The 24,705-nt window shown below is 35.8% G+C and overlaps 2 protein-coding genes and 2 pseudogenes across 6 annotated transcripts; 2 read left to right on the plus strand and 2 right to left on the minus strand.

The window, feature by feature from the left end:
* The first annotated feature begins 1,517 nt into the window (after positions 1–1,517).
* Positions 1,518–4,292, plus strand: LOC104770907 (RNA-directed DNA methylation 4). 4 transcript variants are annotated; one of them, XM_010495379.3, is made up of 10 exons: positions 1,518–1,672; positions 2,094–2,212; positions 2,338–2,418; positions 2,508–2,611; positions 2,706–2,780; positions 2,885–2,926; positions 3,052–3,185; positions 3,291–3,482; positions 3,570–3,643; positions 3,889–4,292. In XM_010495379.3, the coding sequence occupies exons 2-10, from the start codon at positions 2,104–2,106 to the stop codon at positions 4,158–4,160; spliced, it is 1,083 nt and encodes a 360-aa protein (XP_010493681.1). In that variant the 5' UTR covers positions 1,518–1,672; positions 2,094–2,103; the 3' UTR covers positions 4,161–4,292. The 4 variants fall into 4 exon arrangements, with proteins under 4 accessions (XP_010493681.1, XP_010493683.1, XP_010493682.1 ...); XM_010495381.3 differs by having other exon boundaries at positions 1,531–1,672; positions 2,338–2,409; XM_010495380.3 differs by having other exon boundaries at positions 1,538–1,672; positions 2,091–2,212; positions 2,338–2,409.
* Positions 4,293–4,303: 11 nt separating this feature from the next.
* On the minus strand, positions 4,304–5,337 carry LOC104770906 (cysteine-rich repeat secretory protein 55 pseudogene; annotated as a pseudogene). The gene has a single exon (XR_015593640.1). The product of XR_015593640.1 is annotated as a cysteine-rich repeat secretory protein 55 pseudogene (transcript).
* Positions 5,338–9,323: 3,986 nt separating this feature from the next.
* Positions 9,324–19,408, plus strand: LCR1 (low-molecular-weight cysteine-rich 1). The gene is made up of 2 exons (XM_019242052.2): positions 9,324–9,384; positions 19,143–19,408. The coding sequence occupies exons 1-2, from the start codon at positions 9,324–9,326 to the stop codon at positions 19,349–19,351; spliced, it is 270 nt and encodes an 89-aa protein (XP_019097597.1). The 3' UTR covers positions 19,352–19,408.
* On the minus strand, positions 9,727–12,293 carry LOC147919163 (uncharacterized; annotated as a pseudogene).
* Positions 19,409–24,705: the final 5,297 nt, after the last annotated feature.

A 24,705-nucleotide genomic window follows, 5' to 3' on the forward strand; every position in this document is an offset into this window, starting at 1 on the left:
AACACATGAAAAGATAATTTTTTGATTTGTAGGGTTGGTCAACAAGTTTTTAAAGCCTCATAGAAACCGGCCATCTAATATGGGTGAGTCCACGGGCTGGAAATAGATGTAGGGTCCATTTAGGAAGGTGAGTCCATGGACTGAGAGTGAACATGGGCTCACTAAGCAAGGTGGCGATTGAGGCGTTATAGAGACATAGGCTACATCATGGTGTGTCAAAAACACTTCTACAAATACATTGAGAAATTTAACATTAGTTACTATCAAAAGATTTTGTGACGATATAAATTTTTTTTACTTTTATTGGTTGTCGGAGCAATCTATTTTGAGATAGTAAAAAGACGTGAACATGTTCTCTCCACACAGGAGGAGGGCAGAACCGAGGTTCTCTCTATGATGGAGAAGGTTGGACAAAAGGTTATCTCCCCAAGGGAGAAAGGCAGAGCCAAGGTTCTCTCCATGGTTGAAGAGGTTGGACGCAAGGTTCTCTCCATAAGGGATGAGGCTGAGCTGAGGTTTTCTCCATGGAGATCATACATTATTGTGATGATACATATTGATTATTATATTATGTAATATATTTTTTTATTCAACCAATAATTATATTAATTAAAAAACTATGTAGAAGTGAAAGTAAAATAGTTGGCTTAATGTGTTCATATAGATATTTTCTAGGTGGGTGATAAGGAATATATTTGTAACATAGAGTATATTTAGATGTAAAAATGCACTTTTAATAGTAACATACATAAAAGATTTGTAAATTGATATAAATCGGTGTATTATAAAAAAAATTATAAATAACGGATAATAAATTTTAATATAATTTATAAAACTTTAAACCCGTACATCGGACGGGTCCTTATCTAGTATCTATATACACATACATATCATAATAATAACAAAAGAAAACATTAGTATGGATCAACTGAAAGTTTAAAACTTCAAAAATTAAAAGGATTATATACACAACAACAAAACTGTATATTCCAAAGTGTCTAATTATAAATAGATTAAACAAACTAAATTACAATGTCACAATATAGTATATATATATAATTTAAAAAAATTAAAAAATTTCAAATACTATTATCTATAAATTGCAAACCAAATAGACACGTAAAAAATCTGTATATTTTATACTACATAAAATTTAATTAATAATATGATATCCTAACTTTACTATAACACGATACACCACAAACATACTACTTATGCACTACATAATATATTGAGTTAACATATTGTTCACTTAAAATTTATAAAACAGTACTTAAATTATTTTAAAGTTCAAAATAGTCCCGCACGTAAATATCTAGTTTATTTTACATAAAATCAACATGTTCGTTTGAATAAAATCAAAATGATTGAGAAGACAAGACTTTTAGCGGATCCGACCACTCGTTCGATTTCTGGTCGAGCTCAATCCGGTTTATCTGATGGAATTCAATCCGGTCGATCACAAAATTATGGAAAACCGAACAACAAACTAAACGGCGTCGTTTTCTTTTGTAGTCTGTAATAAAAAAACGCAGCTAAATTCTTCGACCTCTCTCATTCCCACCATTAGCATTAGGGCTCTCTCTAAATTTCTCAGTCTTTTTGTAGAGCTCAACTCGAATCAATCAATCAATCAATCAATCAAAAAACCAAAAACCTCAACGAAAAGAGGGTAAGTTTCTCTTCTCTCTCTACCTGATTCTTCAAGTAAATTTCAAAACTGGAGACCTCCATGAGCTGTCTATAACAACGATTCCAGCTTAATCTAGCTGCTTCTACAGTGCTGAATTGTGGGTTTTTTTGTTAGCCGTTTTTATAGAGAGTAGTGTTCGTTTCTAACTGGTGAAGCGATAAAAGCATCAATCTTTTTGTGTGTCTATGTGATTACTAACACTGTACAATGGAAGTTGGAACCTTTGACCTTATTTTCTTTAAAATTCCCAATTCAGTCGTAAGCACAGTAAGATTGTTCTTGGTTTAAGCCTGAGTGTGGATGGTTTCTCTTTCCATATGGGTTGCTGTATCTCCAGATTCCTTTCTAAAAGAATGATAATTTTATAGTAGTTGAGTTTTGGTTTCTTTATGTTTAGCAGCGGTTTCACTATGGATGCGGTGGGTGAAGGTTCTTCTACTCAAAAGAATGAGGTAGGAGAGAAGCCTGTGATTGTTAGAGTTAAGCGAAAAGTTGGACAGTCTTTGCTCGATGCTTTCTGTAAGTTTCGTCTCTCTCTCTCTCTCTCTTTGCTGGATGTGCTCTGTTTTGATCTTTGGTAGTTGATCTCTCTGTTTGTAGCTATTGTGTGGACGGTGAAAAACTGATATTGTTTTGGCATTTAGGGTTGGAGATAAATGAAAGACCACTCAAACGGCAGACTCTGGCTTTATCACAGCTTTCTATTTCTAATTCAGGTGAGAGAGGTAATATACTATATTATCTCTGGATCTTTGTGCTTATGTGATTATGGTTTGGACTCTGTGAAACTTCAGTATTGTTTATGTGGATATAGGTTCTTCTGTGTCAGAGGACGTGAAACCAAAGAAGGTGCTAGTGCGGCATTTGGAGACAGTCACGGACTATGATACCACGGCTGACATTATCCACTCTTTCTTTGTTAGTGAACTTTCTTATTCCGGTTTAGTTACAAACCCTGCACGTTATTGTTGTTGTTTGTTTGTTCTGATAGTCATCATTTTGTGTTCTGCAGGAGTCTGATCTTAATGACAAAAGTGGCAGTAAAGTAAAGTTTGACGAACGGAAAATTTCATTCAAGAAAGACAATGTACATTGTTTTTGTTTTAAGAACTCTTAGTCCTAATTCAAGATTCTCAAACTCTTGAACTTTGTTCGTATGATGGTTTAATTCCTTTTCGTTTTGGCCTGTAGAGAAAGGATCAGCGCCTGACCAAAGCTGTACAACTGCAACAGGTATCTGCCTATTGGTCAAACAGTTTCTCTGAGATAAACATCTTAGGAGAAGATCTAATACCATTTTTAGATAACTAACTTGAGACTTCGGTAATAATTTAATCAAAATTTCCACTATCTGTTAGATTGCTGCAGAGAATGCTCGGTTTGAGCAGATATGGCGGAGTAGGAAGGGAAACAAGGAAGGTATCCATGATAGGTGTCATTTCTATGACATTCTTCGTGTTGATGCTGAAGAAAGACGAGACACTGCACAAGAGTAAGTTCCCTAGTATGTGTATTTGTAATTGAGATCTCAGATTCAGAAGTAGTTTAGCTGTAGTTTAAGAATCACGGTATTTAAAGTTGCACTCTTGTTCCGTAGGGTTACTTCCTTGGAGGACCAGAAAATGCTCGCTAGTTTCTTGCCTCTTCTCAGAGAGTGTATTCCAACAGCAGCTGAAGAGATTGAGGCTGATATTCATTCTAGTCGCACTGAAGAATATGTTTATGACTATTATGCTGTGAACGATGAGATGGATGTCAGCGAAGATAGTTGCAAGAGCCAGTTTCCTCTGTGCGTATTCGTTTTCCCGAGGACTACTTCACTTTGTCTCTTGTGTCACCTGCTGCTAATATGAGTTGTTGGGTCTTTTTTTTTCAGTGTCATAGTCGAGGATGAAGATGACTTCTGCGATGGACCTGATGAATCAGACTACGACTCTGATGATTCAAATGGTACACTTTTTAACCATCCATATGTTCATATCCACTCTTATTTAACTAGAATTTCGTAGTTCTTGTTCTGTGGCGTTTGCTTTTCCAGCGCTCTTAGATATCTTTTTTTTTATTATGAGTTAAACATTGAGCAGTTATCACTGGCATTGTTGAGCATTGATGGTTGTGTACTGTGTGACATAGAAACCGGAAGTCAAGAAAGAAGTAGTACTTACTTTTTTTTTTTTTTAATTTGCGTGACTCAGCTGAAGAGCACCCAAAGAACGATTACCCAGATGAGATCTCTGAAGACGAGGAGGAAGAAAAAAAAGAAGATGATGATGATGATGATGATGAAACAGATGAAGAAAAGAGTGAAGCCTCTGATGAATCAGAAGACGAGGAGACTGCAGAAAGACATGTGAGAAGGGTCCTTGGAGACGACGAGTTTGATGATTATGAAGATTATGGAGAGGATGCGGATGGTTATGGGGACAGCGATGATGAGTTCGAGTCTAGTAAATGGTCTTACCGATGAGTTTTGTGTACTTAATGAAGATTATGCTTGGGTTATATTCTGATTAAGAGACAGTGAAGACCATTAGTGTAAGGCTGTGGAACAAAATTGTGCCTCCACTTTTAAACAAACGTAACCAAAAGTTGACACCTCCACGTCTGATCAATCATGAAATTAGATGGTGATATTGTTTATATTAATAGGGATGACATATTTCTTTAGGATAAAGAAATTAAACATACAGTATAAGATCCAATTATTTGTACGCATGATGGAATCCCGAAGACCAATTACTTGTTTACATCTTATAGAAGAAACAAGGAAAGAGCATACTCTTTCTTTGGATTCAGACTTATTCTTGTATTAGATTTTGTGACTATGGCGAGAGACGAACAGAGGAAATTTTACCAACATTAGGACCGGTTTTAGCCGGATCAAGAGGGAAGTAAAAAGGATACAACTCGTACCGGACATAGCAACTACTATACAAAACACGACAACCCTTCTTGTTGTGGCAAGTTGTCATGAAGCTCCCGACAGCAGTCGCAAAGCACTGAGCGCAATCCAACTCGGATAAGTCCCTCGTGCATTGGACCAAACCGTTTAGTGTCGCAAAAGGTGTCAGCTTTTTCTTACCTTTACCTAAACCTTGACTCTTAGGCAAAACGGCCTCAGACCTTATTTTGTCAAAGAGTGCCCCAAGCTCATTATCGAACGTTTTGGGATCGGTTTCGGTTACGTTAGCAACGTTGTAGTATATAAGACCAGCGCCCGTATCAAGTTTCCCTATGAAATTCTCTTGGCTGTAACGTAAGAAGCAGAAATCGTACAAGATTCGTGAGTCGGATTGGTCAGGACAGACTTCGCGGATTTTCTTGGCCGCGTCTTGGATGCACGTCGAGCAATCGGTCTTGCCAATGTCTCCTCTACATTGAGCAAGTCCATAAACTTTCTCTTTGTCGTTGTAACTTGAGGAAGTTGTGGTCATGAAACCTTGCGAAGGAGTCTTTGAGACAAGGGTAGCGAGAAGAGAATCGATGTTCTTGGAGACTTTGCTGCTTGCTGAGATGTTTGAATTTTTGTTGCAAAGATCCCATATTGAATCTGCTGCAGCTACATACAAGAGCCAATAGAAGGAAACACTTCGCAACTAATGTCTTCATTATTATTTTTAATAAACTTTATCCTTTGTTTTGAGGTTTATCTCATGACTTGTGTTTACTATAATGGGAAGAGCCTGATTTTATAACCAAAATTTTATCAATTCTAGAACGTGATATCTTTAGAAGTCGGTCAAAACGCATATCAATCAGCAAGTTGGAAATTATTGTTTATGAATTTAAAAGAAAATACAAAATTTAATTTGTTGACCGAGTAGACTCTATATGCAGCCAAAAACCTGTGAGTTATGACCAATCAAATCAGGAGATAAACATTATAGTTTGGTCAACTTAACCTTGCCCTCTCGCTAGACTTCGGTGTTTTGTAAAATTTATTTATTGTCTGTGACAAATAAGATTTTGAAAAGATAATAACTTAGGTGGAAGATTCCAAAATGGCATCACATGGGGGTCAAAACGAATGGAGCAGAAATTGTTGACTGTAGGTTAGTATGTTATTGCTTCTTCTATATATTCAAAACGTCAACGTTAACGCCAAAGTGGCGCAACATCGACCACTTCTCTCTTTAAAAGTCTTTCATGACTCATGAGTCATGATTAATATATAATATCCCTACCACTGAAAGATGATGGTTCTATTTTATTTGGGTTGACTTCCGGTTGTTTAATTTGTGATAAAAATAGAACAATTTTTATAAATATCGCTAAATTATATATATATTTTTAATTATTATTATTTTGTATTTCAGAAAATATCAGGGAATGTTGGCGTTTTAGTACGTTTATGAAACATAATTATTAAATACATACAGGTACTATTTACAATCGAAAAAGTGGGTGGCTGTGAGATAGGGGAGAGTAGAGATAGAACATAATGGTGGGACATAGGAGATTGGTAGAGATTACTAGTTAGTCCTACGTGGGTTTTTGGTTTTGTTAGAGGAGAGAGAGAGGGTGGAACCCGAGGAGAAGGAGAGAGGGTGGAAGCAGAGGGAATTTTATGGGCTGAATCCAGTGTACTTATAATTGGGCTTAATTTCTTGGCCCGTTTTATTGTTATCCGTACTCTAAAATATGTGTACGGATAGTATTAAGCCAATTATTACTCGTACTCTTCTATAAATGTACGGATTGTATTGTCTGTACATTTTGGTGTACCCATAAATATGAGTACACTTATAATCTATCCCGTACATATATTTATTTGAAAACATATATATGTGTACTCTCATATTAGTTTACGGGTTGAAAACTATGTACAACTGAGTTATTGCTATCCGTACTCCGAAATATGTGTACGGGTAGTATTAAGCCAATTATTACCCGTACTCTTCTGTAAATGTACGGATTGTATTGTCTGTACACTTTGGTGTACCCATAAATATGAGTACAGTTATAATCTATCTCGTACACATATTTATTTGAAAACATATATATATGTGTACTCTCATATTAGTGTATAGGTTGAAAACTATGTACAACTGAGTTATTGCTATCCGTACTCCAAAATATGTGTACGGGTAGTATTAAGCCAATTATTACCCATACTCTTCTATAAATGTACGGATTGTATTGTCTGTACACTTTGGTGTACCCATAAATATGAGTACGGTTATAATCTATCCGTACACATATTTATTTGAAAACATATATATGTGTACTCTCATATTAGTGTACGGGTTGAAAATTATGTACAACTGAGTCATTGCTATCCGTACTCCAAAATATGTATACGGGTTGTATTAAGTCCATTATGACATATATATGTGTACGGGATAGATTATAACCATAAATGTGAATCCATAAAAACGAAGATTTTGGATCTATTATAACCCATACTCTTCTATAAATGTACGGATTGATGTAACCATATATGTGTGTATAGTTATAATATATCTCGTACACATCTCTATTTAAAGGCATTATTTTTATATATCTGAAAATTTTTAGAAAACAAATTTTAATTAGGGTATTTTATATTTTTATAATTAATAATATTTCCAATTTTGGAGGTTATATACTTCAGTTGCATGTAGTTCAGTAGAAATAGAGACAGCTCAGTTGGTTAGTAATCTGTTTGCATTGTTAGACATCACTAGTTCAACTTCCGTAGAGTCCATTTTGTGCATTTTTTTTAATTTTATTAATGAAGGGCAAAATCGTCAATTTCAGATCTCTTCTCCACTCTGAACCTGCAGCTCTAATTCATGGCCGTCGGTCAATAAATTACTCGTTTTCCATCGATTTCTTCTTTATTTCAACTGTTTCTGATAACTAAATGTTAAACCCAACATCAAGCAAAAAAAATATATCATTTATCAATGAAAAATATATCATTTATCAATGAAAAAATTATTATTTTTTCATTTTTTCGATTTTACTTCCGATTTGGGTAAAATCTCGGAAGAGTCCCGCTCCCAAGCGATTGATCGGTGCCTCAACGACCGTGTTTTTAAACATGAAGTCAATTTAAGAAAACAAACATCAACTTCACAGAGATGGGAGAAAACTAAAATCATTTTGTTTTGTTTTGTTTTTTGGTTTTATCGATAAACATGTCTCAATGGCAAGTTGTGTAAATATCAAATGTTTGTGAGGGTCAGAGAGTCTTGTAAACAGTGGTCACATGGATTTTGCTAATAATAAATAGTGAATGTACTAGTTTGATAATTATGTTTCGAAAACGTACTAAAACGCCTAATATTCCAAAATATTATTACAATTGTAATGACCGATCTTAGCTTAGTAAAAATTGTAATGATTGATGTAAACCCTAAATCTTTAAATTATTAACTTTATAAAAATCATTTCTAATGTTTGTGATATTTTTATACTAAAAAGGTTTGTAATGGTATTGTCAACAAAAAACTAATTAATGATGGTATTTTTGGACTATAATAGAAATTTTTGGTTTATTGGTATTTTAAAGTATATATCTTCTATTATTAATTAATATATATATATATATATATATATATATATATATATATAATGTTCTTGCAGACTATTATATTTAAACATTTTGGCAATTTTTACGAGAAGAAAAATTTGTTACATAACGCAGATTGGAAATAAAATAGTCGTTGTATTCTATGTTATATAATTCTGCACAAAAAAAAAAATTACTGACAAAATTAATAAAATTCTAACAAAAACTTTCTTATTCAACATCAAAAATATAAAACCAAATCTAAAAAAGGATATACACCATGATTTCAAAATTAAATGAAAAATACTCATTGGTTTTGATGGTGTTTACGGTCTAATATGAAAATTGTTGTTGCGCCTTGAATATGGGAGCTCTTGCAAACCATGGATTGACATAACAGGTCTTCAACATACGCCTAAGACCAAAGAAACAAAATCCATTTGGGATTTATCGTTTATGTTAGTCCGGTCAGATAAAAATAATTTCGTCGATCTACAGGTTCATGTGTGTGTAAATGATGTTGGGAAAGAGTATGAAAGCCTCTGGTTGATAGGTAGAATCTCATGGTTTCTAGATATAGTGTTGGATCTCACCAAAGTAAAGCACATGGAAAAATTTCATTAGCAGAAGTATCTTATTTTCTTTATGGTTCAGAAGAATGGATCGATTCGCGCGCGTTGTAGCTAGGATTGACTGGATGAGCTACTTCATTGATTGCTAATAAATATATACTAGATGGCAAGCAATCCAAATATCATTAACTAAGCTAACATCAATCATTACAATCTTTACAGAGTTTCTAAAAATTCCTAGAAAACTTTCAAAATATCTAAAAAGCACAAACTATAGTTGTATAAAACATTTCATCGCTTTTGTTCGAACTAAACATTTTAGTAAAAAATGACCGGGTCTAAAATTTAAACACAACAACAGATGAGAAAAAATGAATTGACTAAATCAAGATCCTTTTAGATCGGAATTAAAGAAGGGAGTAAGCTCAAAGTAGACATGTTTTGTGTGAAACACATCCATTTTCTTCCATACATATATATATATATATATATAAGTAACATTTCTTATTAGTTATTTCTCTATAAATTTTTGAAGATTATCCATTCATTTTTATCATCGTGGATGAAAAAGATCCTTCAATTCTCTTTTACCGTTCTTACTATCTTCATCGAACTTATGTCAGGTTAGTATATACATTTCAAAATATCGTAATATATTATATATAATCGTTTTACAAAAAAGTAAATTTTAATCATAAAGTTCAAAAAATTGTACCAAAATTAGTTTTCTCTAAAGAATTCCACAATATCAAATTTAGCACTTTCATGTCAAATTCATATAAGATCTAGAATGATCAGATATATGAACTAATCTCATAAGGTATAATTAAACCTTTCTTTAACCTATATTGGGTAATTCTTTAATATATTGAATATGTGGTTGTGGTTCATAATAAAAAATTTATTGTAATATAAAGTGACTCAACAAATTTCCATTGCTTTATGTCATCATAAACTCTTTGTGTTCATGCTGCAAAGATGAGGCTGTTGTTACTTATATCATCACATGAGGCTGTTGGTTTGAAATAGGCAAGACTGCAGTTTTTTAGATTCTTCTGCATGACTGACTCGTACACACCCATGTCATACATCTTCAGCTTCTCCAACCGTTTGGTATATTGTGCGCTGTTGTAACTCTTTGCAACTTTCCAGAATAATTTCTTCATGTCAGCTCTATGTGGATGATTCTTCTTTAGGTTAGCATATATGTGTCTTGCGCACATACGATGCTCAATCTGTGGTAGTAGCTGAGAAACAGCGTTCAATAAGCCCTGCAACCATCAAACAATTGAGTTATAACCTGAGTCTGAAATATTCAGAATCATTGCAGCTAGTTATAAGATATACTTACCTTTTGTCTATCTGAAATGATAGTAAAACCAGAACCATCTCTCAGATTCAAATCAGCTTGCAGCTTGCTAAGGAACCACAACCAATTGTCTTCAGTCTCTTTGTCAACAATAGCCCATGCAAGGGGATACATCTGGTTGTTTGAATCTCTTCCAATTGCAGTCAACAACTGACCTTTTGTGTAATACTTGAGAAAGCAACCATCAACGCCAAATATTGGTCGCGAATACTTACACCATGCGTTCTTAATCCTAGCAAAGCAAACATAGAATCTGTAGAAGATATCTAGTCCACCTTCTGTCTCAAGTGTCTCTACCTCCACAGTTGATCCTTCGTTTGAACAATAAGAAATAAAAACAATTTATTAAAGAGTAACTATTACTAATGGCATATCACAAAAACAATTATTTAAGAAAGTGATCTTACTCTAATAGCTCAAGGCTGTAATCTTTGAGTCTTGAGTATTGCTCATCATGCTCTTCTTGTATCATCTCCAATGCTCTTGCCTTTGCTTTCCTACATTGATCACTTGATGCAATCAAGTTCCAACATTTGTGGATTTCTTCTTGAATGCTTTTAGGCATAAGTTTCAGATTCTTTCGGAAATCATTCACAAACAACCTAGCAATAACCTCTTGAGTGATTATCTTACTATACCCACTAACATTGCAGCTGTGATCATCATTAAAAGTTTTTACCATCCACTTTGCAATGTAGTTTCATAACAACAGTAAATCCGCCATGCACATGGTTCTGTCTCTTCTTCTTCTTCTGGCATCTCTCCTTCAGTTGTTTCTGGTCTCTCTCCTTCAGTTGTTTCAGGTCTCTCTCCTTCAGTTGTTTCTGGCCTCTCTCCTTCAGTTCCATCTTCATTTGGATTATCTTCTTTATGTCCACATCCACTTGCACATTTAAGTTCCGATTTATCTTTATCCCATCGCACATATTTGATATTTCTTCCTGTCTTCAACACATAGTCCACTATTTCTTTTTTGAATGCCTCTAAGCTGTCAAAGACTTGTCTAAACTTCAGATCACCACTGCCTTTCACGTATGTAACATACTGTTGCTTATCATCATCTTCCTCACCTGATTCCACTGGCGTTGCATACTCATCATACTCATCATACACATCAACAAAGCCAGCCACATTACTTTCCACTCTTATTTCTTCATCAAACTATTCATCCTCACCAACTATTACTTCTTCATTGGCTTCGTTTCTGATAGGATCTCCCTAGGATAGAAACTCTGATGAAGGCTGTAGACTGATGAATGATGATGAGACTCGGTGATGATGGTGCGGAAGTGGCAAATACGGTGGAGATGATGATGCGAGATCGTGAATATTGAGGGATATGGTGATGATCGAATGATAGAACAATGATTAGATGGAGATAGATTATTTAGGTGGTGATATGGATTGTAACAAGTGAAGAGTTTCTGAATCACAAAGTGTATAGAAACCCAGAAATCAAGAACGCATTCAAGAATTCAAATTGAGAGAAGAAAGTTCACAAAACGTGTTTACAAAAGAGGCGTAGCTTTGGGTTTTAAACACCCTAGGGCTCGACACTCCAAACAACAAGAAGTGCAAAACTAAAACAACAAGACGTTTTAAGGAAATAAGAAAACAGCAAAACGTCCAAGTGATCTGTAGTACTACGGAAGTCACTTGAATTAGTACCGAAGTACATTATTCCCCTTTGGTAATGATTTCTAGATAACTCGACGTAGTGATCCATTTGCCTCATTAAAAACCATGCTGAGAAAACCCATTGGGACAAAACTCAGCTATGGGAAAAAGAGTACAAACTTCACACCTAAGTTACCTAGTCCTCATTACCGGGTGAAGTCTTCAAGGTGGATATGTTAAAGACTTGGATCATTGGTAGGTTGAATGACCCGTCAACTATGAGTGAATGAGCTTCCTTGGCCATCTCCTTAGCTCTTGAACGAGTGATCCTTTCCACCACCTCCGGTTGCTCTGCAGCCTCTGGCTCCTTGCTTGCCACGATCATATCATCCTCCCCCTCTTCAAAAGGATTTGTCCTCAAATCGGAATCTGCATAATAAGGGAGCAAGTCAGAAACATTGAATGTAGATGATATGGTATACTTACCTTGAAGATCAATCTGATATGCATTATCATTGATCCTCCTGATGACTTCAAATGGGCCATCAGCTCGTGGTAGAAGCTTGCTCTTCCTCTCTTCTGGGAACCTTTCCTTGCGTAAGTGAATCCACACTAAGTCTCCTTCTTCAAAGATGAGCTCCTTTCTACCCTTGTTCGCATGCTTCTCATATTGCTTGGTCCTTTTCTCTATGTTCTCCTTAGCTTTAGCATGTATCCTCCTCACCTGTTCAGCCTTTTCTTTGCCATCAAAGCTACACTTCACACTTAAAGGTAAAGGGATCAAGTCTAGAGGTGATTGTGGATTAAAACCATAAACAATTTCAAAAGGAGAAAACAGGGTAGCAGAATGCTTAGCGTGATTGTATGCGAACTCAACATGTGGGAGACATTCTTCCCATGATTTGAGATTGCTTCTCACTAAGGTCCTGAGAAGTGTAGATAGCGTCCTGTTCACCACTTCGGTTTGTCCATCTGTTTGCGGGTGACATGTGGTTGAGAATGAAAGCTTGGTTCCTAGTTTAGCCCATAACGTCCTCCAGAAGTGTCCTAGAAACTTGGTATCTCGGTCAGAGACAATTACTTGAGGCATTCCATGCAGGCGTACTACTTCCCTGAAAAACAAGTTAGCTACAATAACAGCATCATCCGTCTTGTGACTTGCAATGAAGTGAGCCATCTTGCTAAACCTGTCAACCACAACAAAAATAGAATCTCTACCATTTCTGGTTCGAGGTAAGCCAAGAACAAAATCCATAGAAATATGAGTCCAACGTTGAGAAGGAATCGGTAGAGAAGTGTACAAGCCGTGAGGCTGTACCTTATCCTTCGCCATTTTGCAGATATGGCACCTAGAACAAACCTTCTCAACGTGTTTCTTCATTTGAGGCCAATAGAAGTGTTCTTGCAGTCCAAGTAGAGTCTTTGACACTCCGAAATGTCCAGCTAGTCCACCTCCGTGAGCTTCTTTAATCAGCAGCTCCCTCATGGATCCTCTTGGTATACACAATCTATCCTTAAAGAACATATATCCATCCTGCCTATAATAGTTTACAAAAGCAAACTTATGGCATTTGCCATAGCTCTCAGCAAAATCAATGTCAGTCTCATAAAGTCCTACTACTTCAGCAAAACCTTCTAACTTAGAAGACAAAGTAGAAATGAGAGTGTACCTCCTGGATAATGCATCTGCGACTACATTATCCTTACCTTTCTTGTACTTAACCGTGTAGGGAAAAGTCTCAATGAACTCCATCCATCTAGCATGTTTCTTGTTGAGCTTCTGTTGTCCTTTGAGATGCTTCAAGGACTCGTGATCAGTGTGAATAACGAACTCCTTGGGCCACAGGTAATGCTGCCACGTTTGAAGAGCCCGAACTAAGGCGTACAGCTCCTTGTCATATGTAGGATAGTTCAATGTCGATCCTCCTAGCTTCTCACTGAAGTAAGCTACTGGCTTCCTATCCTGCATCAAAACAGCACCTATACCCACTCCGGAAGCATCACATTCAATCTCAAAAGTTTTCATAAAATCAGGAAGTAAAAGAATAGGGGCAGAGATAAGCTTCTCCTTTAAGGTTGAAAACGCTTTCTCTTGTGCTTCCTCCCATCTGAATCCTACATCCTTCTTGACAACTTCTGTAAGTGGCGCTGCAATAGTACTAAAGTCTTGCACAAATCGCCTGTAGAAGCCTGCTAGTCCATGAAAGCTCCTGACTTCTGCCACGTTTTTGGGTGTTGGCCACTCCTTGATAGCCTTGACCTTCTCATCGTCCACTCTAACTCCTTCTGCACTCACAACAAAGCCTAGAAAAACAACCTCAGTAGTACAGAATGAACATTTAGAGAAATTAGCAAAGAGGGATTGAGAACGAAGAACATTTAGAACTTGGCGGATGTGTTCTAAGTGTTCTTCTAGACCTTTACTGTAGATGAGTATGTCGTCGAAATACACAACCACAAAGATGCCTATGAACGGTCTGAGAGCATGATTCATTATTCGCATGAAGGTGCTAGGAGCATTGGTGAGACCAAACGGCATGACTAGCCATTCGTAGAGCCCTTGCTTGGTCTTGAAAGATGTTTTCCATTCATCTCCTTCCTTTATCCTGATCTGATGATACCCACTCTTCAAATCTATCTTTGAGAAGACTGTTGATCCACATAATACATCCAACATGTCATCTAATCTCGGAATTTGGTGTCTGTACTTCATTGTGATATTGTTAATAGCTCTGCAGTCAACACACATCCTCTATGAACCATCTTTCTTTGGTACAAGCAATACTGGTATTGCACATGGACTGAGACTCTCTCGGATATGTCCCTTACTCATCAGCTCTTCTACTTGCTTCTGAAGCTCTTTGGTTTCTACCAGATTAGTTCTGTAAGCTGGTCTGTTCGGTAGAGCTGAACCTGGTACCAAATCAATCTGATGCTCTATCCCACGTATTGGAGGCAAGCCTGGAGGTATCTCTTCTGGAAACACATCCTTGTACTCCTCTATAATCTCTATCATCTCGCGTGGAAGCTCTCCTGCTGACTTAGTACTGGTGAGTGTCTCTTTGTACACAAACATGAATGTGGTCATCTCTGGATCAAATAGCTTGTTGAACTCGCTGTGATTGATGTACAGGCTGTGTGACACTTTTTCTGTATCCTTGCAGTTCATGTGAAGTTGGTCCTTGTAGATTTCGCTGGATGTAAGCGGTAGAAGAGTAACCTTGCGTCCCTTGAACTCAAACGTTTGCTTGTTGGTGTAACCATCATGAAACACTCTTCTGTCGAACTGCCATGGTCTTCCCAAAAGGATATGACTTGATTTCATTGGAATAACATCACAAAGCAGCTCATCCTCATACTTCCCAATCGCTAGTTTCACCATCACTTGCTGCAAAACTGTCAAAGCTCCCTTGTTGTTCAACCACTGTAGCTGATAAGGTCTTGGATGTGAAGTAGTCTTGAGATTAAGCTTCTGTACCATCTCTTCACTAGCTGCATTAGTACAGCTTCCACCATCAACGATCAAGGTGCAGACCTTGTCTTGAACCATACACCGTGTGTGAAATAGGTTCTCACACTGTCCTCTATCATCTGGGTGAACCTGAACACTTAAAGCTCTGCGTGCTACCAACATCTCTCCCATGACTGCTGGTTCACCTTCTTCACAGAGTTCAGACTCTGATTCACTCTCTGAACTATCTACTGGCACAATCTCTCCTCCTTCTTGAAGAAGAAACATCTTCTTGTTTGGACAGTCTCTGGAATAATGCCCCATTCCTTGGCATTTGAAACACCTAATATGACTTGTAGAGGTACTACTCTTGGGCTTGAAGTCGATTTTAACCTCCTCTTTGACTGTGGCTGTCACGGGTTTGCTGTCCTAGGTGAAGGCGGGTTTGCTGAACTCCCTCGGCTTGGACATGTTAGGCGTGAATGTAGACCTTACTCCCTTTCTCTTGATCTGCGATTCAATCAGCTCTGCCTTATGTACCATTTCTTGCACATCCTCATAGTCCTGCAACTCTACCTTGTCTTGAATCTCTCTGTTTAAACCCCCAAGAAACCTCGACATAACCATGTCTTCACTTTCCCTTAGATCAGCCGTGATCATAAGTGTTTCCAGCTCCTGATAGTAGTCTCTAACAGACTTAGTGCCTTGAATGAGACGCCTAAGCTTGTTAAGAATCTCCCTCTGATAGTGTGTAGGCACAAACTTCTTTCTCATCTGCGTGACTAACTGTTCCCATGTAGTGATAGCAGGCTCTCTCTGTCGATGTCTAGTAAGCCCCAACTGCTCCCACCACAACAAAGCATAGCCATTGAATTCGGATATGGCTATCTTCACCTTGTTCAACTCAAAAGTACCTTGAACCTGAAAGTTGGACTCCATCTTCCTTTCCCAGTCTAGATAAGTTTCTGGATCATTGGTTCCATGGAAAGAAGGATACTGAATTTTAAGGTGCTTCAGCTGCTGCCTCAAAGGATCATAATCCCTGCCATGATCTCTGTTTCAGTTTCTCCTCATTGTGTCTTGACTATGATCTGAAACTTCTTCTTCTTCAGAATACTCTCTATCTGACTCAATGTAGATTCGATGCCCAGCTACTTGTTCAGCTCGTTGTGGGCGTATATGATCTCTGCCGGTTCTGCGTTGTTCTCTTTCTGTACCCTGAGTGCTTCTCCTCTGATTGAAACAAGTCTCTCTTCCCCCAGTAGGTGACTTAGCTGTTCTGACCCGTGTATGCTTGGAAGAGGTTCCCGCGTGAGCCTTTCCTTTAGCTAAACGAAGGGCCTCATTAGGACTAGGCGGTTCTGTAGAACTATGTTCTGAAGCACTAGATGCGTGAGCTATGTCCTTGAATTGTTTCTCAAACTTGTTACTGAGCTGCTCCATCTGTTGCTGAAACTGAGTAGACATTAACTTGTTTGCTTCTGCTATTTGCTTAGACATGGCTTGGTTCAAAGCTTCCATAGCTTCTGGAGAAAGCTCCATTGTACCTGCAAATTAAAGAAGAGACTCGCAGTAAGTTGTTCCTTGAATGAGAAAAGCGAAAATAAACTCTAAGACTCGGAATCCTAGACACAAACGAACAAAAAGGAAAATTTCAAACCCTAAAACTAAGCAAGACTCACACGAATACTAAACACACCACAAATCGAAGACACAAAGAGTTAAACAGCGAACCAAAATCAAAGAAATCAACACAAAACTAAATCCTAGACTCACAAAATTCGATCTAGACACAAATGAACAACCAAAATTTCAAACCCTAAAACTAAACAAACGAAATTAAGCAAACAACACAAGAGATTAGGGTTTAGAATCGCTTAGCCTTTGGCACAGAGTTGGCTCTGATACCACATGATAGGATCTCCCTAGGATAGAAACTCTGATGAAGGCTGTAGACTGATGAATGATGATGAGACTCGGTGATGATGGTGCGGAAGTGGCAAATACGGTGGAGATGATGATGCGAGATCGTGAATATTGAGGGATATGGTGATGATCGAATGATAGAACAATGATTAGATGGAGATAGATTATTTAGGTGGTGATATGGATTGTAACAAGTGAAGAGTTTCTGAATCACAAAGTGTATAGAAACCCAGAAATCAAGAACGCATTCAAGAATTCAAATTGAGAGAAGAAAGTTCACAAAACGTGTTTACAACATACTTCTTCACTAAAGAACAAAAGAGGCGTAGCTTTGGGTTTTAAACACCCTAGGGCTCAACACTCCAAACAACAAGAAGTGCAAAACTAAAACAACAAGACGTTTTAAGGAAATAAGAAAACAGCAAAACGTCCAAGTGACCTGTAGTACTACGGAAGTCACTTGAATTAGTACCGAAGTACATTATTCCCCTTTGGTAATGATTTCTAGATAACTCGACGTAGTGATCCATTTGTCTCATTAAAAACCATGCTGAGAAAACCCATTGGGACAAAACTCAGCTATGGGAAAAAGAGTACAAACTTCACACCTAAGTTACCTAGTCCTCATTACCGGGTGAAGTCTTCAAGGTGGATATGTTGAAGACTTGGATCCTTGGTACGTTGAATGACCCGTCAACTATGAGTGAATGAGCTTCCTTGGCCATCTCCTTAGCTCTTGAACGAGTGATCCTTCCCACCACCTCCGGTTGCTCTGCAGCCTCTGGCTCCTTGCTTGCCACGATCATATCAGTTTCTGTTATCATCATCACACTCAGCTCCATCGCTATATGGCTCCACAAAGATGTCAATTTGTTTGGTCCACAAACTCGCCAAACACATTTTCTTGAAATTTCCATCACCATTTTCTATTGGTTTGCGCTCCTCTTGTCCTTCAAAAGGATACTTAAACCAAACTCTCTGACCATACAAACTCACTGGAAGCTCATTCATCAAATGTGTAAACAACTCGCTGGGTTTTGCCTCTAAGTACCGAACACCACCACCTTCATAGTAAATCTGTCGACCAGCCTTTACAAATTTCCCACTGTGAAAGCAAGCAAAAGTGATTGGGACCTCCTCAGAACCACTGCATCAAATGTCCACAAATATGATGTTAGAACTCTTTCATTCACACATTTCGTCGAACACATGGTGGACACTATATAATCTTACTAGCTACTCATGTTAATCTGACTATCTAAGACTATAAGAACAATTATATACAAAATATATCAAACTCGCTTGCTCAATTGAACGGAAATTTAAGAAATCTAAGAAACTTTGATTTCAATTCGACTTACCTCATTATCGAACATGAAAATGGAATCCCCTATTTTTGCTCGAACAGACCAAATAAACCCCACAAACTCCTTTTCTCTCACGCTTTCTCTTCTCCTTTCACCTTAAATTCTCTCTTCTCCAGTATCTCGATTTCTCTTCTCCTCTCACTATCTGCCACTCGATTTTAGAGGGAATAAGAACCCTAAATCGAATAAAAATCCCCAATTGACGAAATGATGTCGTTTTGTTTCAGTGTTTACACGCGTTTTTGTGGGCAAAACGACGTCGTCAATCGCTTACGTGTTGTCCTAGTCAGCTCCTGTTAACGGCACAGTAACATCGTCTGACGATTTGTGGATTGTCGCCGGATTTTCATAGTTCATGTAGGGAATTCAAATTTTAGTATAATCCATGGGGGCACAGGCAAAATAGAAAGTTTCATGGATGCACGTGATAAAGTGACATAGTTTGGAGGGAAAATAAGCCGTTTTCCCTGTAGAGATTGGTGATCCGTATTTTTAATGTAAATTTATGTGATACTTTTAAATTACTTTTGTACAATATGTTTTTGTTTAACATTATGCGGGAAAGACTTCTCAAAACAACTTTTAGATGGAAATAATATTTTCTTTTTTAATTATCAAAATTAAGATTTATATTTAAAGTATTGATAACAGGAGTGATGGTGAATGCGATGCTAAAAAGAAGGAATCGATGTATCGAATTTCCAATTAACACAAAAATGGGGCTATGTGTTATTCAAGATTGTGAGTTTGTGTGTAAGAAGAGGAGTAAAGGGTTAGAGGGTATATGCTCGAAGTATAATGCCCAAGGAAAAGACCCTAAACAATGCAACTGTTGTGGATTATGGCCTCCTCTTTCATAATGTGGTTACTAAATTATTTACAATGAAATTCATATCATATATATGATGAGTTCAATAATAAAATAAGAAAATAATTTATAAGGTTTGTGTTTAGTAATAAAATAGAAAATAATTATAAGGTTTGTGATTCTTATTAATGAGAAAAATTATATTGTTCTTAAACTTCACCTAATAAATGAAGCTAGAATTGTGCTTAAGGCTTCCAACAATGTTTAATTGTTTACATTCTTTATCCATGTCTAAATATATGTTTTACTTAACTAGGATTTAATCCCGTGGTACACCACATGACAATTATTTAGTTTTATTTATAATGATGTTTGATTTTAACGGTATCCAATGTAGTAATAAAATTATATCTTTTTAATTTAGTATTTTTTTATATATAAGCGGTGATACAATTATTATTAAAGTATTATAATTTTATCAGGATAAAACACTAAAATTATGAAATATAACTGTTTGTATAATGTATAATTAATCAGAATAATATTTTTTTTATATTTAAAATAATACTATTTATTGTTTTGTTTAATATATAATTATTTAATTTAACTGATTGTTAATTTAATTTAACTGTTTAATGATTGATTTTATTTATTTATTTTAGGACACATATATAGAAAACAAATTTGCTATTAATAAGGAATTTAGGTTGAATTAATTAGTTTCTATAAAAAAATTGATTTTGTCAATTTACCATATTTTACTTATTGCTTTTAGTGCAATTTTGTAGGGACTAAAATTTTAAATAAGCAAAATTAAATGATAGAACCGAAAATGTACTTCAGAAATGTACATATAGATTAGAGGCGAGAGGCTATAAGTCATGTATATACGCAAACAATATGAGATTCCAATATTCAGTGTATATTACGTGAATATGATAACTAGCAAAAGAGACCTCAGATGAAGATCATTTTAAGTAATAACTAGGCTTAAACAGAAAAACATACCCAAAAGTTTAATCCAGGATTCAACCCAAAAAACCAGTTTGAGAAAGATACAAGTATAATCAAATTACCCGGTTTTACAATATCAAACTCGTGGGTTTGGGTTCGGATTTTGAGATTATCCAATGCCCATATAGGCATCCATAAAATTCAAACATATAATTGAATATCCAAAATATTAATGATACTTAATCTTGATATAATATAATTATCCAAAATTATAGTTATAATTACTCCATCTGTTTCACAAAGAGTGTCATTCTGACACTTTTCACATAAATTAAGAAAACATTGAAATATACATATATGCCCTTATTTAATAAATTTTTAATAGATTATTTTAGTTATAGATTAAGAGTAAAACTAGGAAATATAATGTAAAATATGCATTGGAAATATAAAATAATGCATTGAAATTGTAAAGTAACACTCTTTGTGAAACAAAGAAAAATCTTCAGAATGACACTATTTGTGAAACGGAGGGAGTATGAAAATATAACTACTCAAAATACCTGAAATATCCAATTATTTATATTTGTCAAAATTTAGCCAATATATAAATTTAACCAATTTTTAATATTTTTTGGATATTCATTATTTCGGGTATTTATAAAATCCTGATTTATGTAACCCAAACAACCCAAACCCGATACAATCCGAACCAAAACTGAACCAAAACTGAACCAAAAATATAAAATTATCTTATGGATACGAAATTCATAAACATGTTAAACTCGAACCCGAACATGTTACCTATTTACCAACCCTTAGTAATAACTAGTTCTTTGATATTTTTTCTTAGTTTCTCATGTGTATACATTTTATTTTTGAATTTTTCAATGTATTATCCAACAAAAATTGTAATATGTGTTAAAGCAAAAATCTAGTCAGTAACTTTGAAAAATGACAGAAAGTAAAATTGGGAGAAATGGGTCGATTGGTTGGATTGATGAATCCTCTACGACGGTTGTTGAACCTCTTTTATTCACCCCCTCTTAATTAACCAATCAAAATACAACAAAACGCCATGTCATATCATATTTAATAAAATAAATCAAAATTAAAATAAAAAGACAAAACAAATTAAGGAAACAAATTATGTAGATTTCTTAATAAGGAAATTATGTCGGTTTGGTTTATAAAGGAATGATTAGAGTGTAGTTTTTACTATTAAATAAAATTATATGTCGGTTTGGGTTTACAAAATAGTGATTAGGGTTTATATTTTACAATTAAACAAAATTATACTCCCTCCGTTTCAAAATATAGGATATTTTAAGCAAAGCACGCAGATTAAGAAGTCTTTACCTTTTACAAGTTCAACCAATCAGAAACAATACTGCATAATATAAAATACTAAACTAATCTAAAAGTTGCATTGAAATTTGTAAACATCCTATATTATGAAACAACAAACTTCTCCAAAACATCTTATATTTTGAAATGGAGGGAGTATGTCGGTTTGGGTTTACAAAATAGTGGTTAGGGTTTAGATTTTATAATTAAACGAAATTATATATCGGTTTGGGTTTACAAAAGAGTGGTTAGGGTTTCAGGGTTTAGATTTTTATAATTAAACGAAATTATATGTCAGTTTGAGTTTACAAAAGAGTGGTTAGGGTTTAGGGTTTATATTTTATAATTAAACGAAATTATATGTCGGTTTAGGTTTACAAAAGAGTGGTTAAGGTTTAGGGTTTAGATTTTACAATCAAATAAATTTATATGTCGGTTTGGGTTTATAAAATAGTGGTTAGGGTTTAGATTTTACAATTAAAGAAAATTATATGTCGGTTTAGGTTTATAAAAGAGTGGTTAGGGTTTAGATTTTACAATTAAACAAAATTGTATTTCAATTTAGGTTTATAAAAGAGTGGTTAGGGCTTAAATTACACAATTAAACACAACTATATGTCGGTTTAGATTTATAAAAATGTAACTTGGATTTAGATGTTATAATTAAAAACTATAATATAATGCTTATAATTAAAATTGAATTGTATACAGATTTTGTTTCTTTAATTAATAATTTGTTTCCTTACTGAAGAGGGGGTGAATAAGAGAGGTTCACTCCTAGGGTGAACCCAAGAATTGTCCAATAGTCCATCTAATTTGTGAGTAGTCCTCCTAATGTGTGTGAATAAACATATTTAAGGAAAGCTATGCGGTTTATAATGATTTATTTTTTTATTTTTTTGGTCAAACAATAATTTTTTTCTATTATGTTGGTAAGTAGGAGCATAGAATCGCCTTATAATATATATGAAATAAATTGAGGTTGAAAACAGAAGAACTATATTGCTTCTTCGGTCACCTTGTTTATTGGTAACCTTTAAAGCGGTTTGTTTGCAAATGAGGCGATTAATATATATGAAATAAATTGAGGTTGAAAACAGAAGAACTATATTGCTTCTTCGGTCACCTTGTTTATTGGTAACCTTTAAAGCGGTTTGTTTGCAAATGAGGCGATTGAAAGTTACCAATCGGAGCCGTTACATATGTTGCATGGACAGTTGGACATCACCGCTAAAAAAATTCCCAAACTAACGAAGAGACATTTAGAAAAATCAAACACTTTTAATTCTTTTTATTCACACTAATTGTTTACCACCCAAAAATGATAATCTATAAATATAATCAACTTTTATAAATTTTGAATAAATAATAAAAATTGCCATAGAGATAATACCATATCTTTGTGTTCTTAGGTTTAGTTAGAAATATCATATTATTTATTATGTACAGCTGTTAGAGATTTTATTATGGATTCTCTTATCTAGCCTATATACACTGTTGTATGTTGTTTCATATTCTTCAAAGAATCATATTGATCTTCCTCTAGATGGTATGAGAGATTTCCTTCTAAAAAGACCTCTTTTATTTTTTTTGTTTCTTCTTTTTTTTTTTTTTTTTTCTATTTTTCCTTCTCTTCTTTCACTAATAATGACCTCTTCGTCTGCTGAATCTATACTTGCCGATGTTCTTTCATCTGACTCCTCCCAAATCCATGTTGTTTTCGTTAACATGATTAATGTGACAAAGCTATCCTCCCTCAGTTATATCACATGGAGTGCTCAGGTCAGATCCCTTCTCTGTGGATATGATCTCCTCAAATACATCAACCCCACTGCTGAAATTCCGCCTAAGACAATCACCAAGTCAGGCAACGAGGAAGCAAATCTCGATCACGTCTCGTGGCTGCGTCAAGACAGTTTGCTGTTCAGTGCCCTCATGGGTTATATTGAGCTTGGAAATCAGCCTCTCATCGCTATGTCTGAAAGCTCACTCCAGGCCTGGAACACCTTGTCGGATACTTATGCTAAACCATCTAGGAGACACATCTGATAGCTTCAGACACAACTAAAGCAATGTGTCAAAGGCACCACCACTGTTGATGCGTACATGCAGCAGATCAAAGTCAAGGCTGATGCGCTTACCTTGATTAGGAGTCACATGCCTCATGAAGATCTGACTGTTCTCATACTTGCAGGTCTTGGTGATGACTACAAACCACTCACTGAAGGAGTTCATAGCCGTGATTCACCACTGAACTTCATGAGAAGCTTATCAATCGAGAACTAGCCATTGCAACGGCTGCTCCACCACCTTGATGATTCCGATAATGTCGAATCAAGTTCAGCACCGCTCCAACAACAATCGCCACAACAACAACATGACCAATTTTAGCTACAACTCTTATCCTCATCAATAAAGACTGATCAACGTGCCTCTCGACCATACCTTGGCAAATGTCAGGCTTGTGGAATGTAGGGTCATAGCGTGAAACGATGTCCTCACTATCGTATCATCACTCACCAACAATCTTCTCCGCAGCAGAAACATTAGTACTTTGTTTTTCCACGAGCATACAATGTCATGATGCAACAATCTGGAACTCTAGCGTGGTTGCTGGATTCTGAATCCACACATCATCTCACATCAGACCTTGCTAACCTTGCCCTTCACTTGCCTTACACGGGAGGAGAGGACGTGTAATTTGCAAATGGAGTGGCTCTTAAAATTGCCAACACGGGTTCCGCTCTACTTCCTTCCCCTACACGTTCCTTTAAATTGCATAATGTTCTACATGTTCCTCATATTTCTCTGAATCTCGTCTCCGTTAAACAACTGTGTAATGATAATCGAGTTTCTGTAGAATTTTTCCCGGAATTATTTTAGGTGAAGGGTGAAGGGTCTTCAAACGGGGGCGCCAATGTTAACAGGGGGGACTAAGGATGGAGGATATGAGTGGCTACGCAGAGACACTTCCAATTCTTTTGCTTTTTCAGCTTCAATTAAAATTCCATTATCTATCTGGAATTCGAGATTAGGACATCCAACTATTTCAGTTTTAAAATCTGCAATTTCACCTTTGCTACTTTCTGATTCTAAAAACTCTTC

Source organism: Camelina sativa, chromosome 20, assembly GCF_030686135.1.
Source record: "Camelina sativa cultivar CO46 ecotype springtype chromosome 20, ASM3068613v1".
NCBI lineage: Eukaryota > Viridiplantae > Streptophyta > Magnoliopsida > Brassicales > Brassicaceae > Camelina > Camelina sativa.